This window comes from Macaca thibetana, chromosome 7, assembly GCF_024542745.1.
Source record: "Macaca thibetana thibetana isolate TM-01 chromosome 7, ASM2454274v1, whole genome shotgun sequence".
NCBI classification, from domain to species: Eukaryota; Metazoa; Chordata; class Mammalia; order Primates; family Cercopithecidae; genus Macaca; species Macaca thibetana.
Window position 1 is genome coordinate 134,848,183 of NC_065584.1, and position 17,408 is coordinate 134,865,590.

Sequence of the window (17,408 nt, forward strand, 5' to 3'; positions counted from 1 at the left end):
GAATAATAAAAGCCTGCACATGTTCACTACACCCAGAATTATTTTTTTCAAGTATTTTGAATCTGTGGATGGTTGAATTCACAGATGCAGAACCGATGAATACAGAGGACCGACTCCATATCCGATCTAAATCCGTGTGAATTTAACATGTTAAATTTTTGTTAAGTCATTCTGTTGTATTTTGCCATTAAAAAAAATCTGAGACCAGCCTTGGCAACATAGCAAGACCCCTTTTCTCCACAGAAAGGGGAAAAAAAGGAGGGGGGTGAGGGTATGGTTGCTCATGCCTGTAATTCCAGCACTTTGAGGGGCTGAGGCAGGTGGATCGCTTGAGCCCCAGGAGTTCAAGACCAGCCTGGGCAACATGGCAAAACCCTGTCTCTAGAAAAAAATATAAAAAAGTAGCCAGGTTTGGTGGCGCCTGCCTGTAGTCCCAGCTAGTTGAGAGGCTGAGGTGGGAGGATCACCTGATCCTGGGGAGGTCAAGGATACAGTGAGCCGTGATCATGCTACTGCATTCCAACCAGGGCAACAAGGGTGAGAGCCTATCTCAAACAAAAGGGGGAAAAATGACATAAAATATATTAAGACTAGAATGACTGACTGAATTCACAATTTTCTTATTTTTGACTGCAATAGTTAAAGGGCCACAGCAACAACAAACATATTGATATACAAAAAAATGTTCATGAACTACAGAAGTCAAATAATTTATAGAATTTATTTGTTTAGATCTAAGATTAACTAAATATAACACATAACCCACTAAAAACATGTTATGTAAGAATGATACAATGGACTTTGGGGACTTGGGGGCAAGGGATAAAAGACTACAAACAGGGTACATTGTATACTTCTCAGGTGACGGGTACACTGAAATCTCACAGATCACCACTAAAGAGCTTACTAATGGCTGGGCACGGTGGCTCATGCCTGTAATCCCAACACTTTGGGAGGCTGAGGCGGGAGGATCATTTGAGGTCAGGAGTTTGAGACCAGCCTGGCCAATATGATGAAACCCTGTCTCAACAAAAAGTAGCCGAGTGTGGTGGCGGGCGCCTGTAGTCCCAGCTACTTGGGAGGCTAAGGCAGGAGAACTGCTTGAACCCAGGAGGCAGAGGTTGCAGTGAGCCAAGATGAGGCCATTGCACTCCAGCCTGGGTGACAGAGTGAGACTCCCTGTGGAAAAAAAATAAAAAATAACTTACTAATGTAACCAAGTATCACCTGTACCCCAATAACCTATGAAAAAATAAAAAATAAAACAAAAAAAACACATTTTATTAAAATTCTTCTAAGAACCAAAAATAAAATTTCCTAAGATGTGTAAGCCTGACAAAGATTAAGAACTTAAGCCTTAGTCAAAATGAGTTAACAATAAGAGAAAATGAAGACACACACACACACACACACACACACACACACAGAGACACACACACACACACACAGAGACACACGCCTTCGCTTCTTCTGTTCCTTTTAAAGAGAAAGTAGGGATTAAATGACCAGAAGCACAAAGTGAAGACTAACAAACAGAAAGTGAAAATTGAGGTTCGCAGTTACTCCCACTGGTCCTGACATTTTAAGCAGGGCTTCACACCAGCTACAGCCCAGATCTTTGGCAACATTGAAAGGAAAGCAAAAGTTGTCTTTGTTGGCCACCCACCATCTTGCCCCATCTCTGCCCTTCAGGAAGCAAGGGTACTCAGTGTATCTTCTGGCTGTCTTAAATCTCATACTGTATAATCCACTCTACACTCATTCTGTGTAAAATGCCACAGACAACCAAGTATTGATTAAATAACATTTTAAAGTAATTCTCAGGTATTAAGAAGGCTCAGCCGGCAGGAGAATGGCGTGAACCCGGGAGGCGGAGCTTGCAGTGAGCTGAGATCCGGCCACTGCACTCCAGCCTGGGCGACAGAGCGAGACTCCGTCTCAAAAAAAAAAAAAAAAAAAAAAGAAGGCTCAGCCTTCTCAAGATTTACTCACTGCTAAAACTTACTGTATTTGCTGAGCAACCGCTATGTCTCTAGGACTGTGCTAAATGCTTGATGGCAGTGTTTTTGAAATCCATAAGGTCATAATCAGTATAAGCCTAGGTGTGGTGGCACACACCTGCAGACCCAGCTACTTGCGAGAGTGAGGTAAGAGAATCATTTATGCCAAGGGTTCCAGAACAGCCTTGGCAATGTAGTGAAACCCCATCTCTAAAAATTTTTTAAATAAATGATATTTGCAAACATTTTCTCCCAATATGTGGCTTATCTTTTCATTTTCTTGATGGAGTTTCTTGAAGCACAAAAGTTTTTGTGGAAGTCCATTCTGTCGTATTTTTCTCATGTGAATCGTACTCTTGGTATTGTATCAAAGGAACATTTTGTCTGACCCAAAGTCATAAAGTAATGAAGATTTTCTCCTGTTTTCTTCTTAAGGTTTTAGTTTTAGTCCTTAGATCTATGATCCATTTCAAGTTAATTTTTATATACAGTGTGGTAAGGATCTAAATCCATCTTTTTGTATGTGGATATTTAGTTGTGCTGTTTGCCTTCGTTTTGACAGAATTTTTTTCCAGCACACAGATTCTATTTATTACATGTTTGTATTCAACAGAATTTGTCACAGGCAGTAGTATAGTAGCATGATCATAGCTCACCTAACCACCTGGGCTCAAGCTTTGACCACTTGGGCTCAAGCGATCCTCCCACCTTGGCTTCCTGAGTAGCTAGGACCACAGGTGCATGCCACTAAGCCTGGCTTTTTTTTTTTTTTTGGTGACGGAGTCTTGCTCTGCCACCCAGGCGGGAGTGTAGTGGCACACACGGCTCATTGCAACCTCCGCCTCCCACGTTCAAGCAATTCTCCTGCCTCAGTCTCCTGAGTATCTGGAATTACAGGTACATACCACCATGCCTGGCTAATTTTTGTGTTGTTTTTTTTAGTAGAGATGGGGTTTCTACTCTCTTGTTGGCCAAGCTGGTCTCAAACTTCTGACCTCAGGTGATCCACCTGCCTCGGCCTCCCAAAGTGCTGGGATTACAGGCTTGAGCCACTGTGCCTGGCCAAACCTGGGTAATTTTTTTTTTTTTTTTTTTTTTTTTTTTTTGAGATGGAGTCTCGCTCTGTCGCCCAGGCTGGAGTGCAGTGGCCGGATCTCAGCTCACTGCAAGCTCCGCCTCCCGGGTTTACGCCATTCTCCTGTCTCAGCCTCCCAAGTAGCTGGGACTACAGGCGCCCGCCACCTCGCCCGGCTAGTTTTTTTGTATTTTTAGTAGAGACGGGGTTTCACCATGTTAGCCAGGATGGTCTCGATCTCCTGACCTTGTGATCCGCCCGTCTCGGCCTCCCAAAGTGCTGGGATTACAGGCTTGAGCCACCGCGCCCGGCCCAACCTGGGTAATTTTTTAAAATTTTTTTGTAGTGATGGGTTCTCTCTATGTTGCCCAGGCTGATCTCAAAACTCCTGGGCTCAAGAGATCCTCCTGCCTTGGCCTCCCAAAGTGCTGGATTCCAGGTATGAGCCACCCTGTCTGGCCTAGAATGTATATATTTTAAGACATGAAGAATATAAAAATAGAAATGGGTGGTTCATCAAGTGTTTTTGTTTTCTATTAATAATTTTTTAAAGGAAGTGAAAGTATCATATTCAATTATATTGAGGTTGATGCCTCAATATATTGGTTTGTTTTTACTTATATAACATTTCATCAGTATTTTGTGGAATGAATGAATATAGAAGAAATGTTAGCAGAGCAAGATGACTTTAGGTAGATTTAGAATAAGCCATGATAATGAAATTTTGTAGCCTTTCTTGTGAATATTCATTTGCTAGGATACTATATCATCTATTCTCTACTTACACCTCTTAGCATACAGAGAAAGGGCACACTCAGTCCTGAAGAATACATTAGGTTTATATTTTATGTAATCGTTTACTGTGGAAAACTAAAAAAAAAAATTTGACTAAACTACCTTGAAATGCAAAATTAAAAAAAAAAAAAGTAACCTTTCTTATTTGCTTGGATCTACTGTCTTCCTCCCCGTGAACTACCACAGAAGGCCATCTACCTCCACCTCGCCACCTGCTATCATTACAGGCTTAGACATACTCCTCTACACCTTGGTATAGTCATGTTTGGACTTTGAGAAAAATATAATTTTTTTTCATCTCTGAATCTGTCTTTTAAAATATGAAGGGCAGCCAAGGCAAGGTTTTTTGATTCTTTGGTACAAGTGGCTTAAGTTTTTATATGACAAAATTTAATTGAAAAAAACGATTTTTTTTTTTTTTTTTTTTTTTTAATTAGGCTCAACGAGAACCTTTGACAAGAGCACGAAGTGAAGAAATGGGAAGGATTGTACCAGGACTGCCTTCAGGCTGGGCCAAGGTAAAAGTCAGAATTAGCAATGAAGTAGCCACTGTGTTCCTAAAAAATGTTTTTAAAATTTGTTTGTTTTACATCTTCTGTAATGCAGAGGCAATTCCATTTCTCCATTATGAGATTTCTCAATACGCAACCTGAGATGCTGGCTACAATATATGAGCATTCTGGCATTTATCATTTAGAAATGGTGTATTACTTTAAAACCTTAATTTATTTTGAAGTTTATCACCATTTTATTCAAATTATTTTAATCCAGAAGTAAATTTAGCAGAATACTTTGGAGTAATTTGTTTATATAATGCTTATTTTTGTTTTTTGACCTGTTTCTTTTTTTTCTTTTCCATCTAAGTTTCTTGACCCAATCACTGGAACCTTTCGTTATTATCATTCACCCACCAACACTGTTCATATGTACCCACCGGAAATGGCTCCTTCATCTGCACCTCCTTCCACCCCTCCAACTCATAAAGCCAAGCCACAGATTCCTGCTGAGCGGGATAGGGAACCTTCCAAACTGAAGCGTTCCTACTCCTCCCCAGATATAACCCAGGCTATTCAGGAGGAAGAGAAGAGGAAGCCAACAGTAACTCCAACGGTTAATCGAGAAAACAAGTACGTTTATCTTAACTCCTAGAACTAAAATAATGTGCTGTATTTCAAAATTTCTACTCTGAATCTATCAGCATGTTAGTGTCAGGGAGTTGGAAATTTCTGTGGATGGCTATACCAGCCATTATTATTTACCACAGAAAAAAACAAATGAATAGAGAAAATGTTGTTGGTTTTTCTCCCAAGTGCTCACTTAATATCATACCAGAGAGGATTATTTTAAGTGTTAATGTAGATATAAAATCATTGTTATGTTTTACAGCCTTATGCCAGAGTACCTTCACATTTTTCATAGACCTCCTGTGGTCCCTGAATCTCCCTTTGAGGACCATAATTTTCAGGATTATTGAGCTTGCCTTGTTGCAGCACTCAAGTTCCAAACTTTTTTTTCCCTTAGCCAGTAATGTGAGTGAAGTTTTCCTACAGTATTAAAATAACAAGCACTTTAGTATATCAGCCTCTAATCCTTATTCTGTTCCTTTTTCCTTCATTGTATTTTTGCTATTCTGTTTACAAATAGTGACCAGTAGGTTAAGTTTCCCAAAATAGTGTTTTATTTAGCTATACTTCTGGCTTCGTCCCTTTTGGAATCCTCTTAGCTTATGACTGATAGGGCTATGAGGAGATGATTTTAAAGTGTGTGTACCACTTCTAATCTTTACTTTCTTGGAGGAGGGGGGAAATAGGTGGAAGTATAAATAAATGGGTTTTTTTCCCCCATTTATTATACATTTGTATTTGCTAAGGAATTTTAATTAGGCTGTCTTTTAAGCCTCGTTAGTAACACATCCTAAGAAAGTTGAAATTTTTTCCTCCTGAGAACTTACCCTGCTAGGTATTCGAAGGAGCTTTTAAAAATTCTGTTAATCTTGTTACAGATTTTAGGGTTCATTATAATAACTAGTGAGATTTAATTTCTTCTTGAATCATCGTTCTTAGTAAAGTGTGTTAATTTGATAGTGTTTTAAGGACTATCATTTGCTGTTCATGTATTTATGTATATTGAACAGAAAAAGCACATGAGTACATGCACCTGAGTGCATGTAAAGAAGAGCTGATTGAAATATAGTTTAATCTGTCCTCAGTATACTTTTAGGGGTGGAAGAACATTAAGGATTGATTAAAAAAGAAAAAAGACCTATCAGTTAAGATTTTCCTTATGCTTCAGCAGTTCTAGTAGTTCCACATATAAATAAAAAACACCATATTACAGAAGTCTAGAGGGCATTCTCTGCCCCAGCACTGTCCAGCAGATCTTTCCGTGGTGATAGAAATGTTCTGTGTCTATACTGTCCACTATGGTTTGTGGCTACTTTGAAACGTGATTAGTGCAACTAAGGAATTTTTTTTTTCTTTTCTTTTTTTTTTTTTTTTGAGACGGAATCTCACCCTGTCACCCAGGCTCAAGTACAGTGGCTTGATCTCAGTTCACTGCAACCTCTGCCTCCTGAAGCGATTCTCCTGCCTCAGCCTTCTGAGTAGCTGGGACTACAGGCATCCACCACCATGCCCAGCTACTTCTTGTATTTTTAGTAGAGATAGGGTTTCACCATGTTGGCCAGGCTGGTCTCCAACTCCTGACCTCAGGTGATCTGCCCTCCTCGGCCTCCCAAAAGTGGTGGGATTATAGACGTGAGCCGTCACGCCCAGCTGGAACTGTATTTTTTGACTAGCCATCCGTGGATAGTCAACACTCTAAAATTTAAGTAATAGTACCCAAATAACCTCTGCTTCCCTTGATATCTACTCCACGGTATTTATTTATTTTTTTTTTGAGACAGAGTTTCACTCTTGTTGCCCAGGCTGGAGTGCGATGGCACATCTCCAGCTCACCACAAGCTCCGCCTCCCAGGTTCAAGCCATTCTCCTGCCTCAGGCTCCCGAGTAGCTGGGATTACAGGCATGTGCCACAACACCCGGCTAATTGTGTATTTTTAGCAGAGATGGGGTTTCTCCATGTTGGTCAGGGTGGTCTCGAACTCCCAACCTCAGGTGATCTGCTCACCTCGGCCTCCCAAAGTGCTGGGATTACAAGCGTGAGCCACCGCACCTGGCCACGTTTTTTTGTTGTTGTTGTTGTTTTTTAATTTTTCCTTGTTTGGCATTCTGGGTGAGTTCAAACATTTGATAATGCCAAACTTCCAAGGATCATTTAAAGGAGTTGAAAAGAGCCTTCTCTACTAGAGCTCCTAGTTCATGAGAAGCGAGATAATCTATCTCATGGTGTCTCTAAGAACCGTGATCCACATTCAGAGGTTAAAGGATGTGTTTCATGGAGAGACCTTAGTCATATGACTAATGTTAACCTAAATATGAAATGTCTTGGAAGGCCCAGCATCTTATGAGTTAACATATCAACTGTTTACAAAATGCCTGTGGTACAGGTGCTACAGTTGGCCGCCATTTATAGTATAGAACCCCAATTTCATATACTCAGCATTTTAAGACATCTTGTATCCTTTTTTTCTTCCTCAGGCCAACATGTTATCCTAAAGCTGAGATCTCAAGGCTTTCTGCTTCTCAGATTCGGAACCTCAATCCTGTTTTTGGAGGTTCTGGACCAGCTCTTACTGGACTTCGTAACTTAGGAAATACTTGTTATATGAACTCAATATTGCAGTGCCTATGTAATGCTCCACATTTGGCTGATTATTTCAACCGAAACTGTTATCAGGATGATATTAACAGGTAAATAAATGTCATACTTTTTGCATTGTAATCCTAAATAATGATGCTTTATAATGCTAAAAGGATGATCTAACTATATTTACTGTCTTAATCCATTAGTTTTCTGCTGCTATAACAAAATACCTGAGACTAGGTAATTTGTAAAGTATGGAAATTTATTTTCTCTTAGTTCTTGACTGGGAAGGCCATCATCTAGGTGCCGGTATCTGGTGAGCTTTTTTGCTGCATCCTCACATGGTAGAAGGTGGAAGGGCAAGAGGACAACCTCCTCCTGTCAAGCCCCTTAATAACAGCACCTAATCCTATTCTCCAGGGAGGGGAGCCCTCATGGCCTTAGCACCTCTGTAAAGGCCCCATCTCTTCATCCTGTCACATGGGCAACACCTGAATTTTGGGATCTTTGAAGTGAATCTGGTGGTAAACCTGTGAATAAGCAAGCATTTTGGTGTAGGGCTACAGTATGTGAATAATTTCATGTTGACATCAAGAATCCACTGTACCTTGCTGAACTTTTAAACTTCCTATTGTCTTTTGTAACTTTTATTTGCACAGGTCAAATTTGTTGGGGCATAAAGGTGAAGTGGCAGAAGAATTTGGTATAATCATGAAAGCCCTGTGGACAGGACAGTATAGATATATCAGTCCAAAAGACTTTAAAATCACCATTGGGAAGATCAATGACCAGTTTGCAGGATACAGTCAGCAAGATTCACAAGAATTGCTTCTGTTCCTAATGGATGGTCTCCATGAAGATCTAAATAAAGTAAGAAATTTGATTTTTCTAAGTTGCAGAGACTCTTTAGGGTTGCTCAGTAGCGCTGTATTTTTATTATTTTCATAGCAATTTAAAATTCTAGTTGGTGATAGCCCAGCGCTTGTTCATTCAAACAGTGGCTGTGGGAGAGAATTATGAAACACTGGTAAGTGCAGTGTTTGAAGCATGTACAGCTGGCATTTACTAGTTAGCAAGCAGTATTGCTGAGAAATTTGCAAATGTTACAATAGTTATTGGAGTTTGTGACCCACATGTATGTGAAAGTAAAATCATAAATGATCTTATAAAAGATGAGTTTCAGCATTTTTACTGTATATTTATATAATTTCACATATATAATATGTATATGTTATTGTACATATCCTTACTCTTCTTTTTCCTAGTCCCTTGCTGAAAGTGGCACGTGCCTTTATTGTTATACATCCTTCTAAAATAAGAATTACTCGACTGGGCACAGTGGCTTATGCCTGTAATCCCAGCACTTTGGGAGGCCAAGGCTGGTGGATCACCTGAGGTCAGGAGTTTGAGACCAGCCTGGCCAACATGGCAAAACTTCATCTCTACTAAAAATACAAAAATTGGCTGGGCGTGGTGGCATGTGCCTGTATTCTACTCAGGAGGCTGAAGCAGGAGAATCGCTTGAACCTGGGAGGCGGAAGTTGCAGTGAGCCGAGATTGCAGTGACCACTGCACTCCAGCCTGGGTGACAGAGTGAGACTCTTTCTCAAAAAAAAGAATCCATGTAACCAAATGACTCATGTTACTAGTTACAAAGGCATGTATGTATACATCAGTGACCACCCTCCATTTCTGTACTACAACTTCTTTTTAGCACTTTTTATCTCACATACTTTTGGGGTCACCATTCTTAACCACTGAACAGATATATACACCTACACAAAAATATCTGTGTGTGTGTGTGTGTGTATATATATATATATATATAAAAAAAATGAGGCTAGGGCAACAAAATTATATCCGTCCAGTTGTAGCCCTAGTTCCCAGCTATATATGAGATATCTTTTCTCAAAACCAAACTTTTAACTTTTTCTTTTTTTTTTTTTTAGTAGAGATGGGGGGTCTCACTGTGTTGCACAAGCTGGTCTCAAACTCCTGGCCCCAAGCAGTCCTCCTGCCTTGGCCTCCCAGAATGTTGGGATTATAGGCGTGAACCACCACATCTGGCCCTTTTCAGCTTTTTAAATAAAAATTTGGGAAATTTCAACAAGTCACATTCTTCTGATAAAGTGGGTTTTTTCGGTATTCTTGGCTAGAATTATTTTTTGCCACACTCAATAAGATCAGAACTCCTTTATGAGAACTACAGGTGTTTCTAAATCTGCAAAGTGTTTGTATTTACTTTTATTCTTTCAATTTCTATTTAAATGTTGTCTTTGAGATATTAATATAGAGCTTAAATAATCTTATTTCCAGGCTGATAATCGGAAGAGATATAAAGAAGAAAATAATGAACATCTTGATGACTTTAAAGCTGCAGAACATGCCTGGCAGAAACACAAGCAGCTCAATGAGTCTATTATTGTTGCACTTTTTCAGGGTCAATTCAAATCTACAGTACAGTGCCTCACCTGTCACAAAAAGTCTAGGACATTTGAGGCCTTCATGTATTTGTCTCTGCCGCTAGCATCCACAAGTAAATGTACATTACAGGTAAGTTTAAGATAGAGAGAAAATGATGTATTGGATAAAAATGCTGTTTTTATGGATATAGAGATGTATATTATTCAATTTATTTCTGGTCTTTACCCTTATAAACATTTTATCAGTAAAACTCGGCCAGGCGCAGTTGCTCACGCCTGTAATCCCAGCACTTTGGGAGGCCAAGGCAGGCGGATCACGAGGTCAGGAGATCAAGATCATCCTGGCTAACATGGTGAAACCCCGTCTCTACTAAAAATACAAAAAATTAGTCGGGCGTGGTGGTGGGCGCCTGTAGTCCCAGCTACTTGGGAGGCTGAGGCAGGAGAATGGCATGAACCTGGGAGGTGGAGCTTGCAGTGAGCCAGGATCGCACCACTGCACTCCAGCCTGGGCAACACAGCGAGACTCTGTCTTAAAACAAAAAAAAAATGTTATTGGCAAAACTCAACATAAATTCTGTTTTATAATTAGGCCTATGTAGATTAGAAAGAATTAGAAATTTCTTTTTTAAAGATGCCTTTATTAAATATTCTTTCAGGATTGTTAATGTTTTTAAAAAGTTTTAAAAGTTAATTTGGAGAGTTGTCTGTTGACTAACTTAGGCATACTTTTGGTAAGCATTTGCTTTACATGGGGATATCAAATAAATATCCTGTTTTCCATGTATCAACAATGTTTCTTATCTAAAAGCTTGTTGATACCTTTAGTTTTAAAGTACCTCCAGAATGTCATTTCTTCCAACAGGTTTTCCCTGATGGACCAGGTTAGGGGCTTTCCTGGGTCCTATCACAACACACTGTAGGTAGCACTCACCACGCTCTGTGCTGTCATTGTTCACTTGTCTATGCTCCTCACTAGATCACAAGCTTTGGGAAGGCAGGAACTCTTTTGTGTAGATTGGTGTTGAATCACTGGTGCCTGCAGAATGACTGACTAAATAGGTGCTCTCTGACAGTATTGAAGAAACGAATTAACGGGTATCTGATCTGCTACTTGTTTTTTTCTGCCAGGATTGCCTTAGATTATTTTCCAAAGAAGAAAAACTCACAGATAACAACAGATTTTACTGCAGTCATTGCAGAGCTCGACGAGATTCTCTAAAAAAGATAGAAATCTGGAAGTTACCACCTGTACTTTTAGTGCATCTGAAACGGTAAAGGGGAAAGTTTTTCTTCCTGTTCAGTGAAATTAAATGAAGGAATTTTAAGTCCTGTGTAATTTATACTTGTTGTACTACCTGCCATGGGTACATAACAAAGGACAATTATCTGGTTACAGTAGATCTAGGAAAATAAAGCAGAAATGAGACCGTTAGTTCACCTCAGTGTTGTCAGTATCAGAGCAAAATGACAGTACCACCATTTCATGTAATTCCTTATGACTCAGTTTCTATAAAATAAAATATTGCATTTCAGATATAATTTTAAATTACAAAGCATCAAGTGAAAATGTATAAAAATGTTACCGTATAATTCAAATGCAAATTAGCACATGAAATGTAACATTCAAACAGCAGACTAAAGCACAACAGACTTAGTTCTGTGTTAAATGAAATTTATAATTTTAAAGTATTTTAACAATAAAATATGTTAATGATACCATTAAGTGCAGAGATAATTTTGTCCAGATTTTTCCAATTGATGGAACAGATCTAGTCCTATAATAGAAGGAATAATGACAAGCGTTCTAAAACACGAACCAGATCTTTTGCTGATTCTTTGGTCTTCACATAATCCATGTAACTCAAGAACTTTGAGTTGATTTTTTGAAAAGCTTTTTAAAGGAAGTTGCACTTTTTTATTGAGAACTGTAATTTTTGTCAAAAAAAAGCATTTGTTAAAAATGTGTTATCTTGTATTGAGATTCTTAGTTCCTTATGTTAATTTCAACATTTACATGTTCAGATTTCTCTTGTGTAAAGTTTTTTCCGTTGTCCTATTTGAGGATTGTGGAAGTATAAACATGCTATAAGTGATTACACATTTGTTAAAATTTTTAATGTTGAAAAGTTAGAAAATTCTGAAATAACCATATTACACCAACTAAGATATCATTGTTTTAATGTTTAAAGGAGCAGAATATGCCAGAATAATGGATTGAATGGCATTATTTTAGTCAGTAGTCTCCCTACTGTCAATTCCTGGCTCTGGTTTCCTCTGAAGTACAAGCTTCACTCAAGAGCAGCTCTCATTCTTTCTTTTGTGGTGATCAGCATTATAAACATGTGGGTCTTACCTTCGTAGAAGACTCATGTAGCAGTTGAAACTGGACCAGAGTGTAGTCCTACCTCTACTATTCTTGCTGTTTGACCTTAGGCACATCATTAAATATCCATGTGCCTCAGTTTTCTTGTTTGTAAAATGGAAATGAAACCAAATGTCTTTAACAGGTTCCTCTACTACTAAAATTCCAAGTCTTTGTATTTGAAATGGATTTTATAGTGCTGGCTAAAAACCTGGATGTTAATGAATGAGGATTCATCCCGGTATCTTCCTCTGTCAGTGTAATTGTAATGTTTTGTTCTGCAGTTTTTCCTACGATGGCAGGTGGAAACAAAAATTACAGACATCTGTGGACTTCCCGTTAGAAAACCTTGACTTGTCACAGTATGTTATTGGTCCAAAGAACAATTTGAAGAAATATAATTTGTTTTCTGTTTCAGTAAGTATCTCTTTGAACTGAAGACTTTTTGTTTCAAAGCAAGTTCAAAAAAAAAAGTTTCAAGTGGTTTCCTGCCTCAAGGAAGAGTAAGAATAACATAAAGCTTTGAAACTATTGGCATATTTTAAACAATTGAAATTGAATTGATTTTTCTATCTTGTTTGGCACAGAATCACTACGGCGGACTGGATGGAGGCCACTACACAGCCTATTGTAAAAATGCAGCAAGACAACGGTGGTTTAAGTTTGATGATCATGAAGTTTCTGATATCTCCGTTTCTTCTGTGAAATCGTCAGCAGCTTACATCCTCTTTTATACTTCACTGGGACCACGAGTAACTGATGTAGCCACATAAGGAGACATAGGTTATAAACTAGTTATCTTTTAAAAGGCTCAGCAACACAACTCTTGAAATGCTTATCAAGATAATGGTAGCTATAGCTGACCGATTAGAGGAATTCTAGGACAGTGGGAGCTGTGTTACTAGCACTATATAATTCCGGTCAGTGCTGACAAATAACATTTAACAAGTATTGCAGTAAGCATCACTTACAGGTACCATTTATTTCAAAACAACTTTTTTAGTCTGCTCCAAATTTAAAATAATTAACTAGCTAAGCATTATTATTCTACTGGTCTAAAAACCATTGTATCTTTTTTTTTCCTTTTCACTGTTATGGCCTTTTCACATTTCTAAATCCCATCTTGATATACTATGAATACTCTAGAATGATGTAAAGCAGATAGGAATGTATGTGTACATATTTATTGCATACTTGCACATCAAATCGATGTACATAGTTTAACACATCCTTTTGTGAAACCTAGAACTCAGAGGATTGCTTTTTTTCTTTCAGCCTATTTTGAGTAACTTCAGTGCTTTCTTAGGGAAATGACAGGGCAAAGCAATTTTTCTGTTGGCTTTGGGCTGTATTTGTGCACTAAATCTTTATTCTAAAAAAATAAAATGGAAACTTTAATTTTTTTAAAATGAGAATTTCATTTACAGCTACATTAAAATCTTAATGAGAAAAATAATTTACAACCCTGTGGGTGTTCTGTCTTTAATATTGTATTATCAAATATGGGACAGTAAAACCATAGATTTTATATACACACGTGCTATATAATAACACCCAGAGTCATACTTTCAAGACTAGTATTCTCATATATTGAGAATATTCATTCTAAATATTAAAGTAAAAAATGCTGGGAGTCAGGCATGATTGCAAAGTGAACTGCATCGTAAATGACATCTTTACAGAGTGATGTATTAAGAGGGTTAAAGGAGCTTATAACTTATTTAACCGAGGGACTCAGTTGCTACCTATGTAGTCAGTAAAACACTCCATACAAAAATAAGATTCTAAAAGTGCTTCAGAAAGATACCACCATTAGCAGGCTCTCAAGGAGATGATGAAAGGATCGGGTTCAAATTGTGAAGCTGACAACTTTCCATGTTTTTCAGTTAGTGTAAGAGACTACTACTTGGCTAAATTATTGTATGAGATATATTCAAATCATATTCTTAAACTCACAGAGCCATTTGAACAAAAATTATTTTTGTTTAGCTTCATGAGTCTCTTTGGGAAATAATTTGTTGAATATATATAATTAAGAGATATTTTCTGATAAACGCCAAATTTTGAAACCTGAACTCGCTATATAATCTGCAGTGTTTTGAAGGCCTCCATCCATTAGCACTGTATTATATTCACACTGCCTTTTTAAGTGACCCAGGACCCATCTTCTGGTTGACAGACTTATCTTAAGATAAAAGGTTGTATAACATGCCCACAAGGCATAAAAATGTTAATAATGCAAGTAAGTTCTACGAGTTTAATGACCAAGCAAAATTCTACCACCAGATGCTGATTGCTTGTTTTGCAGTGTTCAGGAAACACCATTTTCCTGGCTCTTAATGCTTTTGTATTGGTATGGAAAAGGGCTGGCAGCTATAGAACAGGAGATATGCCGTAGCATTTTGAACGGAAGTATCTGGAATCTCACTGACTCGTGTGTCATCAAAGCTATACCAGGCCTGGGTGAATGAATTCTTGCAGAAAGCAGTGTAGTGGCCACCATCCAGATCACCAAAGTGGTTCTATGGGAGAAAGGAATGTCAAACTTAGTATTCACATACAAACACTAACTACTGGAACAGAAATGATAGGGCCAAGAAATGCTTTTTAAATTGTCCCTTATACTAAATTAAAAGTGGTAATTTTGTCGTTAAATCATGCATATAGCCCGACTGCTATATTGCTTCTCATTTCATTGTAACTGCTTATATATTGTGCCCATTGATTATCATCTGTGAATAAAGACAATATTTGGCAGCATCTGATTAATGTTTATCAGTGAATATTTAGTTAGCACTTACTAAACATCAACTATTAAGCATTAAAGGAAATTTTACAACAAGATAATTCAGGCCGGGCACAGTGGCTCACATCTGTAATCCCAACACTCTGGGAGGCTGAGGCAGGCGGATTGCTTAAGTCCAGGAGTTCAAGACCAGCCAGGGCAACATAGCGAGACCCCCCATATCTTTAAAAAAAAAAAAAAAAAAAGGCTGGGCGCCGTGGCTCAAGCCTGTAATCCCAGCACTTTGGGAGGCCAAGATGGGCAGATCACGAGGTCAGGAGATCAAGACCATCCTGGCTAACACCGTGAAACCCCATCTCCACTAAAAAAAAAAATACAAAAAAACTAGCCGGGTGAGGTGGCAGGCACCTGTAGTCCCAGCTACTCGGGAGGCTGAGGCAGGAGAATGGCGTAAACCCGGGAGGCGGAGAGCTTGCAGTGAGCTGAGATCCGGCCACTGCACTCCAGCCTGGGCAACAGAGCAAGACTCCGTCTCAAAAAACAGAAAGAAAAAAGAAAAAAAGATGAGCTAGGCATAGTGGTGCACACTTGTAGTCCCAGCTACTTGAGAGGTTGGGGTGGGAGGATCTCGAGGCTGGGAGGTCGAGGCTGCAATGAGCCGTGGTTGTACCACTGCACCCCAGCCTGGGTGACAGAGTGAGACCCTGTTTTTAAAAAAAAAAAAAAAAAAAAAAAAAAAAAAAAAAAAAAGGGCCGGGCGCGGTGGCTCAAGCCTGTAATCCCAGCACTTTGGGAGGCCGAGACGGGCGGATCACAAGGTCAGGAGATCGAGACCATCCTGCCTAACATGGCGAAACCCCCTCTCTACTAAAAAAGTACAAAAAAACTAGCCAGGCGAGGTGGCAGGCGCCTGTAGTCCCAGTTACTCAGGAGGCTGAGGCAGGAGAATGGCGTAAACCCGGGAGGCGGAGCTTACAGTGAGCTGAGATCCGGCCACTGCACTCCAGCCTGGGCGACAGAGCGAGACTCCGTCTCAAAAAAAAAAAAAAAAAAAAAAAAAAAAAAAAATCTTACTTAAATGAACTTACAATTTTAAGGTTAGGATAAGCCACAAAAGAGACATTCAGTGTTAGAATAAGGATCTTAACTACATGTTGCTACAGCACAAATTGAGGGAGCTATGTAGCAGCCACCCCTCAATCACCTATAGAGCACAAAAAATAATGTGTCTCATGTTCCTTTTTCCATGTCTTTCCCAACCCAGTATTGTTTGGAACAAAGGCATTAGAGGGGTGTACTTCCAAGGAGGAGTCACAGTGTATGATAGGGGTCAGCAAACCACGGCCCATGGGTCGACTCCAGGCTGTTTTTGCAAGACCCATGCATTAGCAATAGGTTTTATATTTTTATATAGTTGGGGAAAAGATCCAAGTAATAATAGTGTTGTTATATGTGAAAATTATATGACATTCAAATATCAATGTCCTTAAAGTTTTACGGGAACACAGTCATGCTCATTTGTTTACACTTTTCAGTGGCTGCTTTAATGATACAACAGTAAAACTCAATAGTTGCAGCCAATACCGTATGGCTTACGAGGCCTAAACTATTTACTGTTTGGCCTTTAACAGAATAAGTTTGCTGACCTCTGGTGTAGAGGGAAGAAAACTGATTATTTGTTAACTTTTTTTATTTATTTTTTGAGATGGAGTCTATCTCTCTCGCCCAGGCTGGAGTGCAGTGGCGCGATCTCAGCTCACTGTAACCTCCGCCTCCCAGGTTCAAGCGATTTTCCTGCCTCAGCCTTCCGAGTATCTGGGACTACACGTGCGCGCCACCATGCCCGGCTAATTTTTTGTATTTTTAATAGAGATGGGGTTTCACCGTGTTATCCAGGATGGTCTCGATCTCCTGACCTCGTGATCCTCCCACCTCAGCCTCCCAAAGTTATTTATTTTTAAGATGGAGTCTCACTCTGTTGCCCAGGCTGGAGTGCAGTGACATGATCTCAGCTCACCACAACCTCTGCTTCCTGGGTTCAAGCTATTCTCCTGCCCCAGCCTCCCAAGTAACTGGGACTGTAGGCATGCACCACCACACCCAGCTAATTTTTCGTTTTTTTAGTAGAGACGGGGTTTTGCCATGTTTGCCAGGCTGGTCTTGAACTCCTGACCTCAAGTGATCCACTTGCCTCCACTTCCCAAAGTGCTGGGATTACAGGCGTGAGCCACTGCACCCAGCCTATTTATTTTTAGAAACAGTTTCTATGTTGCCCAGGCTGTACATGAATTCCTAGGCA

General features: G+C 39.3%; 2 protein-coding genes across 8 annotated transcripts in view; one reads left to right on the top strand and one right to left on the bottom strand.

Annotated features, from left to right (window-relative positions):
• Window positions 1-15,123, top strand: part of USP8 (ubiquitin specific peptidase 8) — a 79,103-nt gene extending 63,980 nt beyond the window's left edge. For 3 of the 4 annotated variants that reach the window (XM_050797138.1, XM_050797140.1, XM_050797139.1), the window contains 8 exons: window positions 4,308-4,388; window positions 4,735-4,997; window positions 7,470-7,682; window positions 8,235-8,445; window positions 9,892-10,128; window positions 11,130-11,272; window positions 12,648-12,780; window positions 12,951-15,123. In XM_050797138.1, coding sequence (XP_050653095.1) covers window positions 4,308-4,388; window positions 4,735-4,997; window positions 7,470-7,682; window positions 8,235-8,445; window positions 9,892-10,128; window positions 11,130-11,272; window positions 12,648-12,780; window positions 12,951-13,136 — 1,467 coding nt within the window. In that variant the 3' untranslated portion in view covers window positions 13,137-15,123. The remainder of the gene's footprint in view (window positions 1-4,307; window positions 4,389-4,734; window positions 4,998-7,469; window positions 7,683-8,234; window positions 8,446-9,891; window positions 10,129-11,129; window positions 11,273-12,647; window positions 12,781-12,950) is intronic. The other variant, XM_050797141.1, reaches the window with a different exon arrangement.
• USP50 (ubiquitin specific peptidase 50) overlaps window positions 13,429-17,408 on the bottom strand; it is a 48,376-nt gene continuing 44,396 nt past the window's right edge. For all 4 annotated transcript variants that reach the window (XM_050797200.1, XM_050797201.1, XM_050797199.1 and 1 more), the window contains one exon: window positions 13,429-14,885. In XM_050797200.1, coding sequence (XP_050653157.1) covers window positions 14,675-14,885 — 211 coding nt within the window. In that variant the 3' untranslated portion in view covers window positions 13,429-14,674. The remainder of the gene's footprint in view (window positions 14,886-17,408) is intronic.